Source organism: Palaemon carinicauda, chromosome 3, assembly GCF_036898095.1.
Source record: "Palaemon carinicauda isolate YSFRI2023 chromosome 3, ASM3689809v2, whole genome shotgun sequence".
In the NCBI taxonomy this organism is placed as follows: Eukaryota; Metazoa; Arthropoda; class Malacostraca; order Decapoda; family Palaemonidae; genus Palaemon; species Palaemon carinicauda.
The window spans coordinates 126,557,726-126,584,529 of record NC_090727.1 but is presented as its reverse complement, the minus strand read 5'-3'; the positions used below and the strand labels follow the sequence as shown (position 1 = coordinate 126,584,529).

General features: G+C 46.8%; 1 protein-coding gene across 3 annotated transcripts in view; it reads right to left on the bottom strand.

The window, feature by feature from the left end:
- Window positions 1-26,804, bottom strand: part of LOC137638480 (zinc finger protein PLAG1-like) — a 173,047-nt gene that overhangs the window by 91,170 nt on the left and 55,073 nt on the right. For all 3 annotated transcript variants that reach the window (XM_068370568.1, XM_068370567.1, XM_068370569.1), the window contains one exon: window positions 23,675-23,764. In XM_068370568.1, the coding sequence (XP_068226669.1) occupies window positions 23,675-23,696 (22 nt within the window). In that variant the 5' untranslated portion in view covers window positions 23,697-23,764. The remainder of the gene's footprint in view (window positions 1-23,674; window positions 23,765-26,804) is intronic.

The window sequence follows — 26,804 nt, the reverse complement described above, 5'->3', positions numbered from 1 at the left end:
ATGGGGAGCCGTTATAAAGGTTACCCTTCCTCCCATACTACTATTGAGTATCTAGATGGCGCTGTATCCAAGATGGCGATCATTCCTTGTAGCATTGAGCATGGTGCTACAGATATAGTAATTCCGGGAGGGATTCTGCCAAGGCCTTTTCTATAGAAAAGGAGGGCGGGTCCATCAGGACGACATGGCTATCTCACCCACAAATAGATTTTTGGCCTCAGGCCATGTCGTCCTGATGGAAGGTTCCTTTAAGCAGCTTCCTAGGATATAGTTGACTACAGTGATATTCCCAGAGAATTTAACTTAAGGTCTCTAGAATTCTAACTCCTAGCGCGAATATCCTTAAAGTTTCCTTTAAGGATATCGCATAATATCAGGGGACGTAGTCTTGACACGCCACATAGCAATCTTCACCCTGAATAGCGTTTACGCTTCGAGGGGGAAAGTGGCAAAAATAGAAGGGAAGTTAAACTTTGTGGAAGAGCTGTTGCCTGAACCGTAGGCGTCATGGGCGCTGTCGTTCGTGACGCATGATCTATTTAGTTAGCCACAACGACTTTCCCGGTATTAATAGCATAAATAAAGATAGCTATTTAGTCTTCATTGCTAGGAGTCAATTATATTATGCCCATAGTATTCGTAATAGTTTTGGCGATTTAGGTAACCGAACCTCGCTTACGCTAGGCTTCCTAGCCTAGGCGTTTTAGTTTACTTTCATGCATGATATAATAGACATTCCTAATGTTATTAAGTTTAAATGAAGCTATTTAGGCAATTTATACATGTGAGATATATTGATTGCATATAAAATTTCCTCTTCTAAGATAGTATACGAGAGTTTCAGTGATTTAGGTAGTCGATTCTCGCTGCCACTGGGCTACTAGCCTAGTGGCTTTAGTATGCTTTCATACGTGTTCCCCAGTTACCTCGTGTATCGTTTTATCAATTCAGGCGGAGATAGATATCTCCTGGAATTATTATATAAAGCGATACTCGTCTCCAGTGGAGATTTAAGGGTAATCCCTCCTTCTCTCTGAGTGTAGCCTTAGGCTACAACCCTAGTTCGTTGTGCCTCGAGTTGTCATTCAGGCAGGACTAAGCTAGGGTTTTCTGTCCCTTCCCTTAGCCGCAGATGGCAGGTTTTGGGTTTCGGTCAGAACCTCAGAGTAGATAGTCTTATGCCGGCAGCTGGCCGGCAGGGTGAATAGTCGTTCCCCTGTCGGATTACGCTACCGGCATAGGAGGCTAGACCTCCCTAGACCACACCTGAAGGGATTATATGATATGCCACCTTCTCCCTGTGGTCTAGTAGACTAGTCCTGTGCTTGCAGACCCTAGGCTGAAGAATAGACATTCTTCTGCTGCCTAGGATGGCGCCGGCACTGGAACTCTGTTTCTCTCTTGTTTAGGGGCGGCGGCAAGTTTGCTGCCGGCCCCTTAACTGTATTGGCAGACCCTAGGCTGGAGAATAGATATTCTCCTATCGCCTAGGATGGCGCCGATACTGAAACAGAGTTTCTTTAGGGAGTGGTAGACCCGGCAACCCAGCCGGCTCCTTCCACACCTCATACAAGACCTTTTACCCTCCCCCCTCTGTCCTTTAGTGATGGCCTAGCCATCGCAACCCTTTGGCCGTCGTTCTACAATCTCACCGCTTGCCAGAAGGTTGTAGGGCCGGCTCGGGCTTCTGCTTGTAGTGGCCTAGTCACTCAGCTTTCCCTTATGGACGCAAGGCTCCAGGAGAGCTGTGTTGGTTGGGCCGGCTGCCGGCAGAGGATCCCTTTACTGTAGAGTGTTCTTCAGTCCTCTCTTGAACTACCATTCACAAACCTGTGGCCGGCAGAGACCGGCTATGGTTGTGGATGGGTGGAAGCCTGAACAATACATTCTCCCCTTCCATTTGAACCATCATTCTGGAGGAAGGCAGTAAGACAGAACTCTTACATCATCCTTCACTCCTCGCTTTCTCTCTCTCTATCGGCTAGTGCCGCCGGGTACTAACCTAACCAGCAGCTGCCGGTCACTACCCTAGCCGGCAAGATGTTGGCTGGACTTGTGCGCCGGCAGCCAACAACCCACCGGCAAAACTGAGTTGGTCGGCAAAGGCCGGCCGGGTTCAGACTGCCGGCCACTACCCTGACCGACAAGACGCCGGCTGCACTAGTCGCCGACAGCCGGAAACCTGCCAGCGGCCAGCAATCTGCCGGAAACCGGCGGGCTGCCGGCCACGGTCCTAGCCGGCAATGCACCGGCTGAACTGTGCCCCAGGTGCTAGCCATGCCGGCTAGAACTACAGTATATGACTATACAATAGCCAGTATAATTGCAGTATATATCATACTGCAAACAGAAAACAATAGTATAAAGTATACAGTAGTTAAATTTCCAACATACTCTGTGTGTCCATGCGCAGTCTATTGTTGAGACCATACTACATAAGGAAACGAAACTTCTTTCCATACACTGATAGATGTTCAGTTACAAATAACCCTCATTATTAAACCTTTGGGAAGTCGGTGTTAAGTTACACTTATCTATCCTTATAGGGTAGAACTCTCCCAATGGGCCTCCTAAATAGGATAACCCTAGGCTTTAATTTTGAAGGTCACAGCAACTGGCTGGACAGGAAACACATGTAAGTGTCTTTCGTAATTCATTTCTAGCTTACCTATCCTAAGCTATATGCAATAAAATGCAAAAAAATATTAATAATAATATTTATATAGTTTATCAAGTGAGATGAACTACCATATACTCATTTCGTTTTCCTCTCTTTACAGGAGGACCACCCTAAGTGCCGCCGATTCTTCTGCAACGTCAGGAGCAAGGACTTCTGCGGCCACGAGGAGTGCAGGCCGCACTCCCTCTGTTCCATCATTAAGGGAAATCTTAAGTATTGGGACCCCAAGGTATGTAAAGCGTGCAAAGCCTCGGTTACTGAGGCCTTTGATGACCCCAAGACAACGGAGTCAAGGGATGCAGGACGGAGTAAGCTGAGTACTGTAGATGGGTCCATGGCTTCCAGAAGAACGCCACGGGGCCTTACCTTCCGAATGAGCGGATGTGGGCCTATCTGTTCCCTAAGGCAACTGCGGATGCCGTCATACCACAGCCTCACCCTGAGATCCCTTGCGTCCAGATTTCCGTAGATATGGATGTCTCGGATGCGATGAAGGACATCCATCTCGATGAGAGGATGTCAGAAGACACCGAGAAGGACCTTCTTGCGGGAGGTCAGGAAGAGAAGTCTACCTTGGCTCCTGAAACCGAAGAGGATGAAGTCGGAACCAGTGCCCTCTACATCCTCTGCTCCTCCATCTGATGAAACGGGGAAGATCCTGTCTACCCCCATGTCAATGATGGAGAGATTTCAGCAGCAGAGTGAAGAAAGGGAAGCTGCATTGAGGAAGGAGATACATCAGCTAGCAGCGTCCCGTGGGTCTCACAGGGGACTCAACGTGAAGAATCTTCCTTCATGTTCTGAGGTAAACCCGTGGAGGCATGCAGAGTACATGCCGATCATAAACAGGAAAATATTTATTTCAGAGAAGGTGGGAGCCGTCCTCAGCGAAGATGTCAACTTTTGGCCCACCTTTGAGTCTTATCCAGACTGCTTCGTCCGTCTGAAGGCGGAACTTGTGTCTAAAGAGGAGACAGAGACGAAAGAGGTCATAGTTCTCGACCATGGAAAGGCTCAGGATTTAATGGCTAGCAGTTTGAAAGACAGGGGCTTCACTAACTCTAAAGTGCCAGCCCTGAGTAAGAAACACCCTTCCTTTCTTGCTCCAGCTACATTAGCCTTTCCTTTTGCGGAAAAAGGGTTCATCGCAGTGATGAGGGCAGTAGAAGCTGGGAAACCTTGTCCTACACTTGAGGAGTGTAGACCCTTATCCCTAGCTCTGCGTACAGATCACAAGGACTGGAAGGAAATACATCTTACCTTCTCAGTTGGGAAGTTGGAGGCGGATATTGCTGGACGCCAGTTCAGTGAAAACCTCCATAAGTTGTCTGAATTTCTCTTGCGCAGAGAGCAAGAGACAAAGGAAAGGCTTGCCGCATATCTGTCCCTCCACACCACCTTGGAGGCAATAGCAAGGAGTTCGGTGTTTGCTTCAGCTGCGGTGAAGCACAAACCCAGGAAGTTGATATCTTCCAATATTTGGGGAAGGGACCTCTTCCCGAGTGAAGTGGTCAAGGAAATAGTCGAAAAGGCTGCCACGGAGAACAGGAATCTTCTCCAAAAGTGGGGTATGTCGGCTAAGAGGAAGTCTTCCCCGGACGAGGGTCCCCAACCGAAAAGAAAGACAAAGAGTCCAAGGTTGCCCTCTCACCCCGCCAGACAACAACAACTTCCCATGACCGCGGTGCCCCAGATGGTGGCAGAACCCCAACCCACCAACCAGATGGTACCCCAGCAGGTGGTGACCCAGTCACCAGCCTTTACTCCCGCCTATGAGAGGAAGACCACTACCTTTCGCCCTAAAGGTAGAGGGTCAAATAGAGGTTCCTCTAAACGCCTCTCAAGAAGAAGAGGGGGTAGGGGAGGGCGCGGTCAAGAAGGTAAGTCCTCCAGACAACCAAAGCAATGAGATGCTTCCGGTAGGAGGAAGACTCCAATCATTTCGGGATCTCTGGACCTTCGATCCCTGGGCCCACAGCCTGATCAAGAACAGACTAGGCTGGAGCTGGAAGACAGCTCCACCATCATTTCCTCAGTTCTTCCAACACTCCACCCCCGTTCTGGAAGAATATACCTGAGAACTCGAGCAAACGTGTGATAAGGAGGGCAAAGTCCAACAAATTCCAAGGAAGGCTGTTTTGTGTTCCCTAGAAGGACTCAGACAAACTCAGTCATTCTGAACTTGTTGCCACTCAACAATTTCATAGTAAACGACAAGTTCAGGATGCTGACCCTTCTACAAATAAGGACTCTGCTGCCAAAACGGGCATACACAGTCTCCATAGACATGGCAGATGCCTATTGGCACATTCCATTCAATCGCCAACTCTCCTCCTACCTAGGATTCAGGCTACAGAAGAAGAAGTACGTCTTTAGAGCCATGCTCTTCGGACTAAACATAGCCCCAAGGATCTCCACGAAGCTTGCACATGCAGTCGTTCAACAACTACGCCTAGAAGGTGTCCAGGTGGTAGCCTACCTGGACGATTGGCTGGTGTGGGCAGCATCCGAGACGGAATGCATGCAAGCATCCAAGAAAGTGATCCAGTTCCTGGAACATCTGGGATTCAAGATCAACGTCAAAAAGTCTCGACTATCTCCAGCTCAGGAGTTTCAATGGCTTGGAATACAAGGGAACTTACAGTCACACCGCCTCTCCATTCCATCAAAGAAGAGGAGAGATAGCAGGATCTGTCAAGAGACTACTGAAATCCAACAGGGTATCAAGACGCCAACAGGAGAGTGCTGGGCTCCCTTCAGTTTGCGTCAGTGACAGACCCGTGCTAAGAGCACAGTTAAAGGATGCATCAGGAGTCTGGAGAAGATACGCATAAAACGCTCGAAGAGATCTAAGAAGACCAATACCGACTCGACTACAATCACTTCTCAAGGCATGGTCGAAGGCCAGTAACCTGAGGAGGTCGGCGCCTCTGCAACCACCTCCACCTTCAGTCATCATCCACACGGACGCATCAAAGGAAGGATGGGGAGGTCCCTCTCAGCAACGGAAAGTCCAAGGGACTTGGTCCTCTTTATTCAAGACCTTCCACATCAACATATTGGAGGCCATGGCAGTCTTTCTCACGCTGAAGAAATTGTCCCCTCGCCATTCAGTTCACATAAGACTGGACAGCGAGGTGATAATGAGATGCTTGAATCGTCAAGGTTCGAGATCACCCCAACTCAACCAACTGATGTTGGCCATCTTCCGCTTGGCGGAAAAGAAGAGATGACACTTATCAGCAGTTTACCTTCAAGGATTCCGCAATGTGACGGCGGACGCTCTATTCAGGCTCATGCCGATAGAGTCAGAATGGTCCCTAGACGCTAGATCATTCTCCTTCATCTTACGTCAAGTCCCAGAACTGCAGATCGACCTCTTCGCGACGAGCGACAAGAAGAAGCTACCTCGTTATGTGGCCCCATACGAGGACCCTCTGGCGGAAGCGGTGGACGCCATGTCCCTCGACTGGAACAGATGGACCAGGATCTACCTGTTTCCTCCTACCAACCTTCGGTTGGAGGTCCTCAACAAGCTGAGATCCTTTCAGGGAACAGCAGCCCTAGTGGCTCCCAAGTGGCCCATGAGCAACTGATTCCCTCTAGTATTGGAATTGCAGCTGAGGGTGGTCCCTCTGCCGGACCCAGTTCTGACTCAACTAGTACCGAAGTAGACTGTCTTCGCTTCATTACAGAAAACCCAAGACCTTCATCTCATGATTTTCTCTCCTTAGCAGTTAAGAAAAGGTTTGGGATCTTGAAAGACAGTATAGACTTCTTAGAAGAATATAAGTCTAAATCTACCAGAAGGCAATATGAGTCGTCTTGGAAGAAGTGGGTTACTTTTGTCAAGGCAAGAAGACCAAAAGAGACCTCAACAGATTTCTGTTTATCCTTCTTTATTCACCTTCATGGACAAGGTTTAGCAGCCAACACGATAACATGTAAATCTGTCTTGACTAGACCTTTGCTTTACGCCTTCCAAGTAGACTTATCCATTGAAATCTTTAATAAGATGCCTAAGGCCTGTGCTAGACTTACAGGCCTGCAGCACCTCCGAAGCCCATCTCATGGTCCTTGGATAAGGTCTTACACTTTGCATCAACAGTGGACAATGAGGACTCCTCTCTGAAAGATTTGACTCAAAAAGTTATATTCTAGTTTGCCCTAGCCTCGGGGGCCAGAGTTAGTGAAATAGTGGCCCTTTCACGGGATGAGGGCCATATTCAGTTCATAAAAGTGGGAGAACAATCTGCCCTCTGAAGGAAAATGTCTCGCTGTGTCCAGTAGAATGTCTAAAGGTCTAACTTCGTAGAACTTCAGACTTCAGGGGAGGACAGCTCTTTAAAGGAGAAACATCGGGCTCAAACTTGTCCCTAAAACAACTAAGGGCGAAGATCACCTACTTCATTCGCAGAGTGGATCCTGACAGTACACCCGCAGGTCACGATCCTAGAAAAATTGCTTCGTCATTGAACTTCTTCCAATACATGGATTTCGAGCATCTTCGCTCGTATACCGGATGGAAGTCATCCAGAGTGTTTTTTAAACACTACGCAAAGCAAGTGCAAGAATTGAAAAGGTATGTGGTGGCGGCAGGTAGTGTGCTAAAACCTGTCGCTTAGCGCTGCGAGGAACAGTGAATTGTCTGGGACTGTTATGTATAGGGTGTACATGTTGACACCTTACAATGCAACATGTTAAGTGAAGTGTCTCCAGGGTGGCATTATGGACTGCTCCAGTTACTAAAGGTGCCATGTGTTTTTACAGTGTGAAAAGACAGTCATTCACAGAAATGCATATTAGAAAATTTATCAAATTTTCAGTGAAATTTCTGGTCTTGTCTGCATTTTTATGTTTCTTGTTATTTACTAGCATATTTTGTGTTACGATAAAATGTATGTTGAATTACTATTTATTGATTACCAATAAATGATTGATTGGTATTTGTGTCTTATTTTGCCCAAAATTTAAACAAATAAAGATATGTATGAGCATTATTTATCTATTAATTTTTATTCTGCATATCAACATAACAACTGAAATAACTTTGTTCTTACATGAATACAAACCTTTTCTGCCTATGCATACCTTGTTCCTACACATTCAAATTTGTCTGTTGTTGTATACAGCTAAACCTGTATGCCTTGGATGCTATGGTGGCTTATGTAAACCTTTGTTCGTATTGGGAATACAAATTTCGACTGGTTGGGTATAAAGCGAGACCTGTATGCTTTTTGTTGCTAGGTTTGTTCCATGGGATATGCAAACCTTGAGACTTTTCCTGAGTCTGGTATGACTCTTCCCTGCAGGGGGCAGGAAGCACTAACATAATTCATAATTAATAGTAATGACGTATAACGGTAACGTCATGTCTCTAAGGTCTGAGCGATTAAGGAAATATTGCCACTTTCCCCCTCGAAGCGTAAACGCTATTCGCAGTGAAGATTGCTATGTCAAGAATACGTCCCCTGATATTATGCAATATCCTTAAAGGAAACTTTTAGGATATTCGCGCCAGGAGTTAGAATTCTGGAGACCTCAAGTTAAATTCTCAGGGAATATCACTGTAGTCAAATATACCCTAGGAAGCTACTTAAAGGAACCTTCCATCAGGACAACATGGCTATCTCACCCAAAAATAGATTTTTCGCTTCACTCAAAATCCGTTTTTTGGGCTCAAGCCATGTCGTCCTGATGGAAGTTTACCAGAGAATTACTAGAAAGTACTGTATCTGTGGATTTTCATAGGTGCCTTAACCTTGGAACAATTTTTCTATGGTCATCCGGACCACTGAGACAAATGACGTTACCGTTATCAGTCATTACCAATAATCATGGACAATGTTAGTATTTCCTGCCCCCTGCAGGGAAGTCATACTAGATAGTAGAAAAGGGGTCTCAAGGTTTGCATATATCGCATGAACAAACATAAGTATCCACTAGATAAACAAAAGGTCTCACGGTTTGTATATGTTGTCGGAAAAACTAAGTGTCAACTATATCCATTGTTTGTAAGCATACAATAATATGAGGTTTACTTAAATAATCAAGTAAGAGAACTCTGGCATATTTATTGTGCTAATTGCAGGGCGAAATAAGACGCAATTACACTCTAATAGACAATTATTTCAAATAAATGACCGAATGGAATAACTAGTGTAACGAATGTAACGTGTTAAGGGAATTATACGTACAACGTATACAGAAAATATTTTCGAGGAAATGATGAGTGCCACTCTAAATTTGAAAATTTTTTATATATTTCCTTAATAAAATTTCTGTAAATGTTGTATACTATCTGTATAATTCCACACCTGAGATTTTGAACAGTCTTAGTGTCACCACGGTGACACTCACTTAATAGGTATCGCACTGGAAGTGTCAACACCTTTTTCACCCTAATTGATAGTCCCAATCAATTAACTGTTCATCACAGCACTAGACGACAGGTTTTGATACACTACCTGCCGCCACCACATAATGCTTCAGTTCGTGGACTTGCTTTGCGTAGTGTTTGTAGGACACTCTGGATGATTTCCATCCAGTTAACGAGCGAAGTCCATATGCTGAAAAAAGTTCAGTGATGAAGCAATTTTCCTTGGATCATGACCTGTGGGTGTATTGTCAGGATCCGCTCTGCGAATGAAGTAGGTGAGCTTCGCCCTCAGTTGTTTTAGGGATAAGTTTGATCCTGAAGTTTCTCCTTTGAAGAGCTGTCCTCCCCTGAAGTCTGAAGTTCTATGAAGATAGACCTTTAGACACTCTACTGGACACAGAAAGACATCTTCCTTCAGAGGGCAGATTTTCCAGGGACCCCATCTCTTAGTGGGTAGCTCGTTCTTGGCGAAAAAGGCTGGATCAGGAATGTGGCCCTCATTTCTTGATAGGGTTACTATTTCACTAACTCTAGCCCCTGAGGCTATAGCGAACAGGAAAATAACCTTCTGGATTAGATCCTTGATAGAACAATCTTCATTGTTCACAGATGAAGATTAATGTAGGACCTTGTCCAAAGACCATGAAATGAGCTTTGGAGGAGCTGCAGGCCTAAGTTTAGCGCATGCCTTCGGGATCTTGCTAAAGATTTCGTTCGTCAGCTCCACTTGAAAGGCATATAGAAGAGGTCTAGTCAGGGCTAACTTGCACGTAGTTATCGTGTTGGCTGCCAGACCTTGTTTATGGAGGTGGATAAAGGACAGACAGAAGTCTACTGAGATTTCTTTCGGTTCTTTTGCTTTAACAAAAGCAACCCACTTTTTCCAAGACGATTCATATTGTCTTCTAGATGACTTAGACTTGTCTTCTTCTAAGAAGTCTATACTGCCTTTTGAGATCCCAAATCTTTTCTTAACCGCTAAGGCGAGAAGATCATGAAATGAAAGTTTTGGGTTCTTTGTGATGAAGCGAAGACAGTTGACTTCTGAACCCGTTGAGATAGTGCTGGGTTCGGTACAAGAACCAGCATCAGCCTCAGTTCCATTACTAAAGGGAACCAGTTGCTCTTGGGCCACTTGGGGGCCACTAGAGCTACCGTTCCCTGGAAGGATCTCAGCTTATTGAGGACCTTCAGCAGGAGTTTGGATGGAAGGAACAGGAAATTCCTGGTCCATTCGTTCCAAACTAGGGACATGGAGTCCGTTTTCTTCTCTAGAGGGTCCTCGTATGGGGCTACATATCGAGGTAGTTTCTTGATGTCGCTCGTCGCAAAGAGGTCGATCTGCATTTCTGGGACTTGTTCCAAGATGGACGACAGTTTAGCGAGAATATCCCTAAACTTTCTGACTTTCTCTTGTGCAAGGAACGAGAGACGAAGGAGAGACGTGCGGCCTCTTTATCCCTACAAAACTGCATCGAGATGTGTGCAGGCCAGCGAAGTACCCCAGACATGCTCATGGTCCTGGCCAAAATGCATATGGCCACCCTAGTAAAGGACCTGTATGCTTTCATGAAGGCTATGAGAGCCTGTAGAGAGTTCGTGTTCGCTGCTGCAACAGTGAAACATGAACCCAGAAAGCTGATATCTTCTAACATCTGGGGTAAAGACCTCTTCCCGAACGAAGTAGTCAAAGAAGTAGTCGAGAAAGTCATCTCGGAGAATAGGAACCTTCTCCAGAAGTGGGGCATCTCTTCAAAGAGGAAGTCTTCCCCGGATGCGGGTCCCCAACCTAAAAGGAAGGCGAAGAAGTTTAGGCTTCCCCTTCGGCCTGCTCAACAACATCCCACCATTACTATGAAAACAGCTGGTTGCCCAGTCACCAGCATATAATATATACAATAGTTTTTTATCTGCAGTATGTACTCTACTGCAACTATACTGGCTACTGTATAATCATATACTGAAGTTCAGCCGGCAGAGCTAGTACCTGGCGGCACCGGACCAGCCGTTGGGTTAGTACCTGGCGGCACTAGCTGACAGAGAGAGAAAAAGCATGGATTGAAGGGCTGCCTTATTAAAATGTATGTTTACAATAAATATGGGTGTAAGTATATAACCTTACTGCCTTCCTCCAGAAAGAGGGTTCACATGGAAGGGGAGAATGCATCATTCAGGCTTCCATCTAGCCGTAAGATCTGTTGCCCGCATAGCCGGTTTCAGGAATGTGGATGGCAGTCCAAGGGAGGACTGAAGAACCTTCGGCAGCAGAAGGGTCTCCCACCAGCAGCCGTCATAGCTGGCACAACCTTCCCGGAGCCTTGTGTCCATAAGGGAAAGACTGAGTGACTAAACAGCTGCTAATGTAGAAGCCCGGCCGGCCCCGCAACCCACCCAGCAAGCGGTGAGATTGCAGGACAACGGCCACAGGATTGCGATGGCTAAGTCATCACTAAAGGACAAGAGAGGGGAAGGGAAAAGGGTCCTGTATCAAGTGTAGAAGAAGGCGGCAGGATTGCCGCCACTTCCACACAAGAGTGAAACAATGTTTTAGTATCGGCGCCATCCTAGGCGGCAGAAGAATAACTATTCTACAGCCTAGGGTCTGCCGAATCTAGCAAGTGTACAAGAAGGCGGCAGGGTCGCCTCCACACAAGAAAGAAACAATGTTTCAGTATCGGCGGCGACATCCTAGGCGGCAGAAAAATACTATTCTTCAGCCTAGGGTCTGCCGACACAGGACTAGTCTTCTAGACCGCAGGGGAGAAGGTGGCAGCATCATACTACCACTTCAGGTGCGGCCTAGGGAAGCTTAGCCTCCTATGCCGGCAGGGGAGGGACTACTCACCCTGGTGCTCTCCCGCCGGCAGAAAGACTGAATACTGAGAGGTTCTGTCGAAAACCAAAGCCAGGATCTCGCCGGCAAAGGTGGGAGACAGAAAACCCTAGCCTAATCAAGCCGGAGTGAACTACTCTATGGCAAGACCAGATAGTGCCGCCGCAAAGGAGGGATTACCCTTAAATCTCCATAGGAAACAAGTAGTGAGTTATATAATTCTAGGAGATGTACTATCTCCCATTGATTCAATAAAACGATACATAAGGGTAAACGGGGATGTCAGAAAGTATACTACAGCGCCTTGGCTAGGTAGCCTAGAGCGAGACGAGATCCGGTTACCTAAATCGCCGAAACTCTAACGTACACGATCAACAAAGGGAAGAGGAAATTATGTATAAAATATAAATCTTTACTAGTATAATTGTGCCTAAATATCTTTCATAATTTATTAATGCTATTACAACCGGGAAAGTCGTTCTACTAACTAAATAACACATGCATAACGAATGACAGCGCCCATGGCGCCTCTGGTGACAGGCCTAGCTCCTTAACACAAAAAATTACTCTAATTTCACTGTGAAGCAGGAGCTAAAATTATACACTGTAAAGAATAAAGTCAACTTTCCAGTGGCAAAAGAAACTGTAGATTGCATATTAAATCCTCTCAAAAGCGATCAAAATGTTAGATCAACAGGGAACACCACCGTGCGAAATCGGTACAAAAATAGGAATGAACGCCATCTTAAATACAGCGCCATCTAGATACTCAATAGTAGTACGGGAGGAAGGGTAACCTTGATAACGGCTCCCCTTCTATTTTTGCCACTCTTCCCCCTAGAAACGAAAACGCTATTCGGGGTGAAAATTGCTGTGTCGTATCAAGACATACGTCCCCTGATATTATGCGATATCCTGACGAGAAATTTTAAGGATATTCGCGCCAGGAATTAGAATTCTGGAGACGTAAAGGTTAATTCTCTGGGAATATCACTGTAGCCAAATATCCCTTAGAAAGCTACCTATAGGAACCTTCCATCAGGACGACATGGGTTAAGCCCAAAAACATTACTTTGTTACTGTATTCGTACGCGCATATTCTAGAGAGCGGCAGCTAGACATCAGCTGATCTGATCACAGCGAACCACTCTCTCTCCGGCCACCAGGGCGCTACCAAAGTCATCTTTAGGTTTCGGGCTGTCCTTACTCTGTTGAGCACTTGCCTTATCAACGTGAAAGGGGGAAAAGCGTACACATCTAGATTGTCACACTTGTGCTGAAAGGCGTCTTCTAAGGCTGCTTTCGGGTCTGGTACAGGAGAACAATATACGGGGAGTTGGGCGTTGAGTTTTGTTGCAAAGAGGTCCATCACCAGGGAACCCCAACGTTGAATGATGAGCTTGGCTACTTCTGGAAGAAGGGACCATTCTGTCCCTACTATCTGACCCACTCTGTTGAGGCCGTCGGCCAGTACGTTTTTCTTCCCGGGAATGAACCTCGCTAACAACACCACTTGGTTCTCTTCTGCCCAATCTAGAATTTTTATGGTGAGATCGCACAATTCCTTCGACTTCAAGCCTCCTTGTTTCTTTATATATGCTACTACCGTGGCGTTGTCGCACATCAACGCCACGGTGTTTCCCTTTAGTAGACCCGCGAAGTGTAGGCAAGCCTTCTGGACTGCCTTCAACTCCAGGACATTGATGTGGAGTTCCTTTTCCCCGTCCAACCAGGTCCCTCGTGCTGTTTCGTCGAGGAGATGGGTCCCCATCCTTGGTTGGAGGCGTCTGTGAACAGTAGTAACTCGGGGGGGTCGCTCCCGAAGGGCATCCCCTTGAGTGAGTTCGACCGGCAATGCCACCATTCCAGGGAGGGTCTCGTGTTTGGTAGGACTGGGATTAGAACTTGTTGTGAGTCCAGTTGGCACCAGAGGTTCTTCAGGTTCCATTGTACGGCTCTGAGCCTTACCCTCCCTTGGGGAACTAGTTTCTCTAATGAGACTAGGTGACCTATCAGTTTATGCCAGTCTTTCGCTATCCTGGGGCGCTCCGACAAGAACGGCTGAATGATATTCATGAGGTTGTTTATTCTGTCCTCCGAAGGGAAGGCTTTTCCCAGAATGGTATCTAACGTCATTCCCAAGTAGTTCATTCTGGTGGATGGGGATAGGTTTGACTTCTCCGGGTTGATTACGATGCCCAGATCCTTGCAAAACTGGAGGAGTTTCATCCCTTGTTCCTCCAAGAGGTCCTTCGAGGAGGAAAGAAGCAACCAGTCGTCCAGGTATCGGATGAGGCGAATGCCTCGTTCGTGAGCCCACACTGAGACAGTCGTGAAGACTCTCGTGAACACCTGGGGCGCTGTTGACAATCCGAAGCAAAGGGTCTTGAATTGCAGGATCTGGGAACCCCATTTCACCCAGAGAAACTTTCAACTCGAGGGGTGGACCGGAATTTGGAAGTAGGCGTCCTTGAGGTCTATGGTCATCATGTAATCTTTCTCCCTCAAGGACAGCAGGACTGACTTCGGAGTGTCCATTTTGAAGTCCGTCTTCCTGATGAATTTGTTGAGAGCCGACAGATCTATGACCGGTCTCCACCCCACCCCGTCGCTTTTTCTACTAGGAACAGACGACTGTAGAAACCCGGGCCTGGGAGAAGAACTTCTTCCATGGCGCCCTTCTCTAACATGGAGGACACCTCCTCTTGAAGGGCGGTCTTCTTCAACGGGTCTCTGGGAGCTAGCCATTCCGCCCGGGTGGCCGGGATAAGAGGGGGTGGTTCTGTTAAGAACGGTAGTCTGTAGCCCTCCTTTAGTACGGACACTGTCCAAGGCTCCGCTCCGTGAGCCTTCCATGCTTGCCAATGAAGTCTGAGGCATCCCCCAACCAGAGGTTTGGGCGGGAATAGGGGGCCTCCCACTCCATCTTCTTCTGGAGAAGCGACCTGAACGGCCTCTCCTAGAGGCAGAGTAACCCGACCTGAAGGAGCTTGAGGAAGCTGGAGCTCCCCTACGGGGGGACTGAGGCGTTGAGGACCAGGAGGAAGAGGGAGCCTCTCTCCTCGTCGTGCTGGGAGAGGCTTGGGACGTCGCGGCACTATCCGAGACGGCCCTCTTGTAGGGCGGTCTCCTAGAAGGCGTAGGCCTGGGGTTGTTAGACTCCTTCTTCTTCGAGACCTTCTCCATGATGGCCTCTAGTTCCTTCAGGGGAAACAAGGACTCTCCCCACAAGGGTAAGCTCCGTATGGCCCGCGCTTCCCTGTCTGGTACTTCCCGGGACACCTTTGCCAGTACGGTGTCTCTCTTACAGAGTACCCAGTTAGCCGTCAGGGCGAGCGACTGGTAAGTTAAAAATTTTAAGGTTTTACCCCCGGAGGTAATAAGGTCCCTCAGGAGGCCTTGCTGGTCAGGGTCCGAGGGGTTGAACGAGGCTTGTACCCCCACTAAGGTGGAAGCCCACCAGTCCAGCCAAGAGGAGACGTTGACTAGATCCCTCGACATTTCCTCCATCATGGAGGCCTCCGCTGGCGAGAAACAGACTGGGGCCGAAGAGGCTCTATCGTCAGGATGTCGATGGATGACTCCACTTTACAGGGGCCTGGGCGACGCCCCTCTGGCACATATACTTTGCCCTGAGTTTTGAGGCCCTGGAGCAATTTTGAGGAACTCTGGGTTTTGGGGGCCTCGGCATTACTAGCCACCACCTTGTCCACATACTCCTGCCCTAGGACCAGATCTCGGGCTAGAGGAAGCGCTAGAGACGTCTTAGGTTGGGTAGGGGTCTGCATAATCCTTAACAGGCTTGACCTCCAGTAATCTTCGTCCGTAGCTGTAGGTTCCTCAATTTTGTGGTGTCTCCTGATAAGACCAACCACCCTCCTATAGGCCGAGTCCTCCGTTGGTGAACCCTCCCTTCCGTCAGCCGAGGTCTCGGCTCGGGGCCGGGGAGCTGGGTTACCGGGCACACCGACTGGACGTCTAGCTCTTGGGGCCAGGGGTGCCGTCCTACCGAGGTACTGGATTTCATCGGCGGGGACATCCGCACCAGGGGCCTAGGTTAACGCAGGCATCGCTGATTCAGCGGGGACTCGCGTCCGCTCAAGGGCTCTGGGTGCCGAGGACGCGGTTCCCGTGGGCTGACCCGGCAGCGGGAACCGTTCCTTCCGACCCGAAGGCCGCACCAGCTGGGCTGGTTCGGCCAGGCCGCCCGAAAAGAGAAGCGCGTTTCCCCCCGCTGGGCGGGGTGAACCGGAGGCTTCGAGGACTTAGGCCTTCCTATAGAGTCCTTCCTGCGAGCTTGGTTGCGAGGGTCAAGGTCGTGTTTTGAGGACAGCATCCTTGGCGAGCACTCTCTGGACCGGCGGTCCGGGGAACAAGGCATCCTTGAGTCCCGGGGTACGAAGACCCAGTCGCCATCAGGAGACCTACTCCTCTTATACTTACGTCCTGGGGAGCGGGAGCGCTTGCTACTGTACCTGGAGCGCGACCTAGAACGGGAACGCCTGCTCCTGGACCACTCCCTCCGACGACGGTGTTTTCTCCTGACTTCTTCCCCCGACGAGAAATAATCTTCCGACGAACCCGACGACACTGTACTTATCGTATGTCGGCCGGTAGCGGGGACTGCGGGGGACTTCTTCATGCGTTGGGTGCCCGAGGTCGACGGCTGAAGGAAATCTTCGGGGACTTCCATGAGGGGGGCCGGGAACAATTCAAGGCGCTCCATGCCAGGGAGCCAGGTGTCCAGGCCCTCTTCCATTCTTAACGGGGACCTACCCGGTGTCTTCGGAAGCCTCCAACCGAAGGCATCATTACCCGAAGATCGAAACTTCTTCTGGTTGTCTCTGCCTACCGAAGACCCTGAAGCACAGGCCCATGAGGGCGGCGAAGACACAGACACCGCGTTACCTCCCCACAAGGGGTCATCGGAGGACACGTGCCCCCCGAGCACAAGGGCCGACTCTCCGGACGCACTACTGGGTTCTTCACTAGCCCTAGAAGGGCCCGCAATCGGCACTGCACTTTCTTGGGGAAGGTTGCTTTGTTCCTTCTCTACGACCGACTTACCTAGGCCCCTACTCTGTGTAGGGGACGGCGAAACAGAGGCCCCGTCGGACCGCTCACTGGGTGATGGTAGCGGCGAAGTAACGCTAGCTTTTCTGGGGGAACGTTTCGCCGATTTTCTCTTTTTCGTACCGTAATGTACCCACTGGATATCACTCCAGCCTACACACTCGGGGCACGTATCTGCTGACGAACAAACCCTTCCCCTACAGGAGGAGCAAAGGGAGTGAGGGTCCACTTCAGGCTTGGAGAGGAACGCTCCACACGATTTACCGGCCCTAGGCCCCGGACAACGGCGGATTTGCTCCATAATGCACACACACAAGACACAAGCACGAAGGGAATCAAGGAATACACTGGGTAAGCACACGGGTGGAAGGTGAACACACAGGAACACCCGGGAAAAGTACACAGGAAAATGCAAGTTACCACGCGAGGAACACGTGGGACACTTAGAACGCACACAAAGGATCGATAGAGAACGAGGGCGACGTGTTTACACGTCGCGACCAGAGAACTTACTGGAGCTGTTGACCCGGGCGGACATCGACCTACGATAAGCCTACCCTCGGGGCACATTCCTTAATGCCGGGGGTAGGCCTCCTTAGAAAAAGGGGTGGGGGGTACACTACACAAAACTCTGGTCGGTAGAGAGGAGGTTACAGGTAACTCCTAAGAAAGTAGTTCGAGGTAAGTATTCGTGTTGGAACAAATAGTGGTTTGCTAATGAAATCGGATGCCGTATTTTAAGCAACGATTGAAATGGAAGTATACACGGTATAATTTTTCGTTTCGTATTTTGACACTTTTTATTAAGAAAACCGAATTTGGTTTCTTCATCTATATGTAAGTATTGTATAACGAGAGAGAGAGAGAGAGAGAGAGAGAGAGAGAGAGAGAGATTTTTATAATTATATTGTGTACTATACAAAACCAATCTTTGTAAAGCAGATCTCTACTGTGTAAAATATGACAAAATATTGCCGACTCATTACCGAAGTTTAGGCTATTCACTGCCGATACACAAACCCAGCCTACGTGTGAAAACCTTGAACACCCAAAGAGAACAATAAAACTTTTATATATACTGCACTAAATAATAATGCTTTATACCATCATTAACACTATTATTGAAATTATCGAAAGGTTAGAGAAAGATAAAGATTGCCGAGAACGTAACCACAATTCTATTTACATTTTGTTAGCTGGACTTGCACAGTTAAAGTTGATTTCATTGATGATGTGGAATTTTATCCTTAAGTAGGCTATTTATTATGAAATTATGTTAATAAGATGTAAGATTAATATCGTTTTGTAACATTTAATATCAATTACTGTATTTACAGTAGAGCTACCAATATACTTAAAAAGACAACAGATTTGATACATTTTGTAGTGTATGACTCGCAGACTTCGAACAGCTTCGCAGATACAGAAAATTTATTTTTGAAAACTAGTGACCGCATAAATGGGGAATCGTATAATTCGAACACGCATAATTCGGGACCGTACTGTAGTAGTGTCTGTACTAAGTTCAATCAGGGAATGAGACTTCATGTATTAAGTGGATCTGAAGGATGCTTACTTCCAAGTACCCATTCATCAGTCCTCTTGGAAGTACATACATACATATACCAAGGCACTTCCCCTAATTTTGGGGGGTAACCGACATCAACAAATGAAACAAAAACAAAAAGGGGACCTCTACTCACTACGTTCCTCCCAGCCTTACAAGGGACTCAACCGAGTTCAGCTGGTACTGCTAGGGTGCCACAGACCACCCTCCCCCGTTATCCATGACAGATGAAGCTTTATAACGCTGACTCCCCTACTGCTGCTACCTCCGCGGTCATCTAAGGCACCGGAGGAAGCAGCAGGGCCTACCAGAACTGCGTCACAATCGCTCGCCATTCATTCCTATTTCTAGCACGCTCTCTTGCCTCTCTCACACATCCCTGTCTCAGCCCCACTCTCACCGGAAACCAATCACTCACTTCATTTCTTATCCTAACACATGCTTTACTACCTTTGTAGAAACTTTTCACTGCTTGCAACAACCTTCCACCAACTCCATATAACCTCATCACATTCCACATTGCTTCCCCATCAACTCTATCATACGGTTTCTCCTGATCCATAAACGCAACGTACACCTCCTTACCTCTTAGAAGTAAATAGGCTTTTTCCTCAACGGTATGGTGTACAAGTTTCAGACACTGTGTTTCGGACTGTGTATTGCTCCACCAGTGCTCACTCAGATATTCCCTCAATTGATGGATCTAGACAACTGGCTTATCCTGGCATTCTCTATGTTGGGAGTTGTTACAGGAGCTCTCCTTTTGTCACAATATGGGGAGTGTGCTAAATTGGAAGTCAAATCTCCTACCCAAGCAGTGGTTGAAGTACCTGGCCATGCTGATAGACACGGCAGCAGCAATTCTTTCTTCAGACGATTTCATCAACCTAAGAGGTAAAGCAACCATTTCTGTCAGTCAATACATACTACCAGCTTGGAATTGACAGTTTTCACAGCAACCTTCTCTTGCTGGAGAAGCTTGTTCCACAAGGACACCTCCATCAGAGACCACCAGTAGGACAGAAGTCATGGGCCAATCTTACCTGGTGGCTGGATGAGAAAAACCTCACCATTTCCAGACGCAACTGTTCTCATATGTGTCGAAGGGAGGGGGTGCACCAGGCAGCCTGATTACCTCAGATTGTGTTCAGCAGATAAAAAGAAAGAAAAAGCATCTGAATATCGTCCTGGAAATGCAAATAGCGTTTCATGCTCTGTAAATATTCCAAGAATGTGAGGAGACCCTCGGTAGTGTTGATGAGCGACAACACCATTGTAATAGCCTACTTTTTCAAGAAAGGGTGATGGTTTTCCTCCCCTTTACAAGTTGACATAGCACATGCACATCTGGGCAGGGCACCAAGCCATAGAGCTGTCAGCAGGTACATTCCAGGGTAGAGAAATGTACGAGCAGACTCGCTCAATTGCCAAGGGTAGGTTGTAGGGTTGGAGTGGTCCTTTACATCCTTGAATAGAAAGAGAGACTTCTTGCACTGTTAGGATCACCGAGAATCTATCTGTTGTCACACAGTAAAACAGAAAGCTCACGGTGTTTTGGTCTTCCTTCTAGATCCCGGGGCAGTGTTTGAGGACGTCTTTCAACACCCATAGGATAATTTTTTCTGCTATTCACTCTCATTTGCTAGCTTATGTGTTAGTCATGCCAAGTATCACATGACCCTGGTTGGTCTCAAGATGACCAATACTGAGTGGTATTCTGGTTTGTTGGCACTTTCAGTCACAGCCCTGAAAGAATTGTCTACCCTTATAGATCATCATTATCTGTCAGCTGCACTTTTGAAGATACCATCAACCTGTGTTTCAGAATTGGAGACTATACAGCATATCCTCCAAGGAAAAAAAGCTTTACACATGGGATTGTACAGATGTCTGCATACCTGCAACAGCCCTTTGCATTTGTCTACTTGGGAAAGTGGGCCATCTTCTGCAATTCGTGTTGCAGATCATTAACTTTTTCATCTTCTCTGGTTGAGAGAAGCACCTTTCAGTCATGGCTGTAAAAGGCTACAGCTCAGCTTTGAATACAATCTTTTGAATGAACATCATGAAATTTTCCTTTTCATGGGAGTTGTCTATGCCCACAAGGAGCTCCAAGCAGTCTTGCCCACCCAGGAACCCCAGACCCCAAGGAATGGCATGTGACCCATGTTATCAATGTTCTTTCATATACCCTAAGTGAGGATTTGAAAAGGTCGTGACGCGGAGAACTGATTTTCAAGGCTGCCATTTTCCTAGCCTGTATAATATTAGCGAAGAGAGTTGGCAAATTACACGGTCTCTCTTATGTAACAACTCACGATAAGGGTTGCAAGGCAAGCCTGAACAAACCTGCCTAGTGTTTGTGTTCTGGGCCAACAAACCCTTAGATATGAGACTACACTTCTTCATGGAAAACTCTTCTTCCCTGAGAAGGTTTACACAACTACAGGTGTTTGCTAACACCCCATAATGGATGGAACAAACTCCTTGTCGTTCATAGCCAAAAGGAGGTCTCGATTGCGAACGTTTTCCAGACGCAACGAATAATTCGCGCTGCGCCCATATGATATTGTCCCGTGTCCCAGGTCGGTGTTACTGGTTCATAATGGACTTATGCATACGTTACCTATCCAACAATAGATTGAAAATATGTCTCAATCTTGCCCTTCGAAAGTAGTTGCGTGCGATCGGTCATTAGCAACCGGTCTCTTGCCCGATAGTGATCGCTAAGGAGATTCGCTGCTCAGTAATCCCATCTTCCTCTAGGGAGTAATGGCTACCCTGGTATTAACAATCTGTAAGCATACTTACACGACCCACTCCCACTGGATTGAAGGCAGTTGGAGGACAGGCTTTCCCCCCACCACATAGTTGCGTGCAACTGGTTGCACAACTTGACATCAATCAACTTGAGATGTTTACTTGCTAGGCAATCTCTCGGGCCCCCAAGGAGTAAGTGATGAGAACTGACCTTTCCCTTGAGTCAAGGTTTCTTGTTCCAGTCAGAGAACTTACTAACCCTTCAAAGGAGGGGTAGAAATCACAATTCCTGGGAAGTGTTGGCTACCCTACTGGATAATTGACTGACCAGACAGTCCAGAGCCCATTCTATTTTCCAATAAATTGGAGGGGAAGAATTTTTCCCACGCAGATAAGAGTGATGCCGCTGACCCTTGGGCATATGAAGCAAGACAGACTTGTATGAAAGAGTGGGGGAAAGATAAGGATGTTCCAACAACGCAGCAGTCTCGACTCGTGGATGTGGCATTCTCGGGTGCAAATGAGAGAGTAGACTTTTGACGCTTTCAAGGGTGATGCAAAAAGTCATCCTGCTGGAACTCTGCCATAAAAGGTCCCCAACCAAGCACAATAGTGGGAGGCAGGAGAGATCCAAGTAAATCAGTGTAATCAGGCAATAAGGACACTGGGACTGGATCACACATAGTAAGTGCAGTGGCCGTAGCCAGGGAATCTTTCTCAGGCAGTGACTCATGATCACTATGCCCACGGGGAGATAATACATTAACAAAATTCCTGAGGGCTCCAAAAAAGAAGAAATGGGGTGGGGGAAAACGAGTGCCACAGAAACAAGCTTACGCTTCTTGCTATCCAAGGGAGAGGAGGAGGAAGGGGAATGACCTCATTTTAACAGGTTTCTTGCAAGAGGAACAAAATTTCTCCCACTGGGATGATAACCACACCCTACAATGCTCCCATGGAGATTCTATGGAAAACCACTTACCACAGCAGTGGATGTGGATCTATCTCGACCTGACCATACTCATGCAAAAACCACAATGGCAACCATCACAACCAAGGTAAGTACACATCACACTAGCACCACTAGACATGAATGCACAAAAGAGCACAGAAAATCCAATGTGGAGTTGTGATAATAAAGCAGCAAGAGAAGACAATCTCTTGACAACACAACCAGAAGAAGAGTGGAGCTTGCCTTGCAGCAGCAGGTACTATTGGCCAGCAATGGAGTTGCTTAGTAACCTATTATAGTTACCTTTAAGGCACTTGTAAAAAATCGACATACAGTGAACCCTCGTTTATCGCGGTAGATAGGTTCCAGACCCGGCCGCGATAGGTGAAAATCTGCGAAGTAGTGACACCATATTTACCTATTTATTTACCATGTATATTCAGACTTTTAAAACCTTCCCTTGTACGTAGTACTGTTAACAAACTACCTTTTAATGTACAGAACACTTAATGCATGTACTACAGTACCCTAAACTAAAACAGGCACAAATATTAAAGGCGATTTTTTATCATGCGTTTCCTAAACACGCCAAAAAGCACGATAAAAAATGGCAACCAATGTTTTGTTTACGTTTCTCTGATCATAATGAAGAAACAAACGCATTTACTGTACACATCTGTGTATAGGTTAGTTTTTGCATCGATTATATTGATTATTCAGTACAGTATGTTGATTTTGTTATTACCAATATATTACCATATATATATATGGGTTATGAAAAAAATCCGCGAAGTGGTGAATCCGCGATGGTCGAACCGCGAAGTAGCGAGGGTTCACTGTACGAGTCAACCACATATAAATAACTAAGAAGTTTGGATCTGTGTAGGAATAAATTTTTTTTTATGGGAGAAAATTTGGTTAATCCTGGAGCAGAATGCCATCAATAGCTGAGGAATTACTCTACTCTAAAAAGAGGAAGAGCAAGATTACTACAGCCAAACTTCGAAGTGACAGGAGAACATGACAGTTTAGTCTGCTTTAGGCCAAAATACAAAATGCTGGTCTTAATAACTGACGTTGGGTAGAGTGTAACTGACACCCAAAGGTATTTATAACTACCATGTTTGTAATGAATGTTCAAGCTTTGCTGAAGTCATACTCCTATTAAAGGAGGATGGATTGTATTCACGTAGGAATAAAAGGCTATTTGGAACAACAAAATATTCAGGCAAGACTTTCAGCTGTTCACAAACCAAGTGACACAATTGAGAGTTAAGGGGGATCCAAGGTAACAACCGTATTCTAACACACAAATAGCTTAACTATTTTTTTTCTACATGCCTGTAGTCTGGAATTTAGTGAATAGTCTGTGATTAAAAATAAATAGTTTTTTTACCAAAATGAATACACATAATGCATACTGTACTTACATAGCTGGAAATCATGGGTCATCCTAGGCTAGGGCCACAAAAGCATAATAGCAGCCCTCATGGTGCCTCTCAGTCCTCAATTCCTTTGGGCTGTAAAAAATAGAAACAAATAGAATCTAAGAATGCAGATCATCTTCAACTCATATATTTTCATGATATCTACCAGTTCACGTGTCAACATAAACCAAACATTTCAAGTAAAATCACTTCCATGTTTCATCAATACAAACCTCTCATTATGATTTCATGATTATTACTATAATTATTATTACAAGTGAAACGAATGTAACATGTTAAAGGAATTTTACGTGCACCGTATATAGAAAATATTTTTCCTCCCTGAAAGGGAAGAAATGATGAGTCCCACTCTAAAACTACAAGTTTTGATAAATTTTCCCAATATAAATTCTGTACATGTTGTATACTATCAACACTGTGTACTACTTACACACGCACAAGTGTTATCTGTATAATTCCACACCTGAGAATTTTGAACAGTCTTAGCGTCACCCTGGTGACACTCACTTGAAAGGTATCACACTGAAAGTGTCAACACCTTTTCACCCTAATTGAAAGTTCCAATCAATTAACTGTTCATCGCAGCACTAGACGACAGGTTTTAATACACTACCTGCCGCCACCACATAATGCTTCAGTTCATGGTCTTGCTTAGTGTAGGCCACAGGGAGGAAAGGGTCGTAACCCTACCAAGTGTGGACTAGGGGGAAAGGCAGAGCCCTTCCACCTTTGCCGACCAGCAGGGCCCCAAAAGGAGAGTTCATTCACCTAGAGGGGGAGCTGGGGGAGAACGACTGGTATTCTGAGGTTCTGTCCCAAACTCAAAGCTCATGTGCTATTCCAGAACCAGCCCTATCCCAGGTGTAGACTTCATTCTCTAGCCTAGGGTAGGTTAGTTCAGAGAAGGTACAGCACTAGTGTACTGTCCTAAACTATAAAGAAACAGAATCCCCTGGCCTGCCTAACCTAGGCTAGGGAAGCGAGTCCCAAACCAGGGAAGGCAGGTGTAGGACAAATCGCTAGGCCACAGGGAGGAAAGGGTCGTAACCCTACCAAGCGTGGACTAGGGGGAAGGGCAGAGCTCATGTGCTATGGCTAGGAGTGGGGAAAGAAAATCCTAGCCTAACCCTACCTGAATGCAATTCGAGGTAAGGAGGGCTAGGATGTAGCCAAGGCTACCTCAGAGGGAGGAGATACCTGGGTAAGGTAACTGGGGAGGATAGGAAGTATACCACAGCCCTACGTTAGGTTAGGGGCAAGGGAGTTGACTACCAAGATCACCGAAACCCTTAGTATACTTCCTCGAAGGCGAAAACATATGTGCAATCACTGAATCTTATATGTATAAATGCCTACAATCTTCATTTCGTAAATTAACACTAGGAACACTTATTATATCATGCATGAGAGTAAACAAAAAACCACCTAGGCTATCTAGTCTAGGGGCTAGGCTAGAACACTAGCCTACGAATCGGCTACCTACGCTCGCCGAAAAAGAATACTATCGGCATAATATAACTAATTCCTAGCAATGAAGACTAAATAACTAATGCTGATAATTAGTTATAAGACCGGGTAAGGTTGTTCTGGCTAACTAAATAAAGCATGCGAGGCGAACAACAGCGTCCAACATGACGCCTCCGGTCAAGGCACAGCTCCGCCACAAAACACGGTATTTTAAGAGAAAAAAGCGTTACTTTACGGCTAGAGCTTATTTATACAATACAAGAATATGGTACTCACCTTTCCAGAAGAAGGCGAGACTGAAGATTGCGACATACTGGATCACTTAGCGGAAAACTGGGAAAAGCACCTTGTCATAAACGCTACGTGTAAAGGAATGACAATGGCGCGCTACGGCGGCGTTATCCAAGATGGCGGCCAACATGGCGACCGGATGTTGACGTCGCCGAGTACCAAACCAGTAACAGAGGAGGAGAACTTTGTAACGGCTCCTCCTATAACTTGCCACTATTCCTCCTCGAAGCGTAAACGCTATGTGGGGTGCAGATAGCTGTGGCGTGTCAAGCATACGTCCCCTATTATTATACAATAGCCTAAAGGGAAACCTTATGGGTACTCGCGCCAGAAGTTAGAATTCTGTGAAACATGACAAATTCGGAGATAATTTGCATTTTCCTAGCCATACAAACCTTAGCTATTTACATAGGGCATTACTTTCGGCGTAGCTGAATGACGAGCCATTAGATTTTTAACGAGGGTTAACTACCCTCTCGCTAGTTAGCGAGGGGGTAAAGACTTGATTCCACCGGGACTTGAGCCGCCATTGCAGGGATCTCATCCTGAGCGGCCGTTTGGAACTAGACGGGCCAAGGAAGACAGGTAACCTAGGAGACGTAACCAAGATTGGGCTGGAAGCTCTTCTCGTCTGAGGAAAGGATCTGCGACCCTCCTCAGCCTTGCTATCCTGTCGCCTGATGGAAAGGCTTTGTGGAGATTGGTGTCCAATATCATGCCTAGATATACCAGTCGTTGAGATGGAAGCAGAGAAGACTTCTCGAGATTTACCATGATCCCTAGATCTTGGCAAAGTCCCAGAAGCTTGTCTCGGTGTCGAAGAAGGGTCGACTCCGAGTCTGCCAGGATCAGCCAGTCGTTCAGATAGCGTAGGAGACGGATGCCGATCCTGTGTGCCCACGAAGATGTGGTGCTGTGGAGAGACCGAAACACAGCACCTTGAACTGATAGATCTTGTTGTCTAGGCTGAATCTCAAGTACTTCCTGGAAGACGGATGGATTGGGATCTGGAAGTACGCGTCCTTCAGATCCAGTGTGCACATGAAGTCTTGCGGTCTCACTGCAAGTCTGACCATGTCTGCTGTCTCCATGCTGAACAAAGTTTGTTTAACAAACTTGTTCAGGGCTGAGAGGTCGATGACGGGTCTCCATCCTCCAGACGCCTTCTTTACAAGAAAGAGTCGACTGAAGAAGCCTGGGGAGCCGTCGAAGACCTCTTGGAGAGCATCCTTCTTGAGCATGGTCTCGACTTCTGCCCGAAGGGCTAGCCCCTTTGCCGATCCCATGGCATAGGAGCTCAACGACACTGGATTCGCTGACAGGGGAGGGAGAGATGTTATGAACGGGTAGCGAT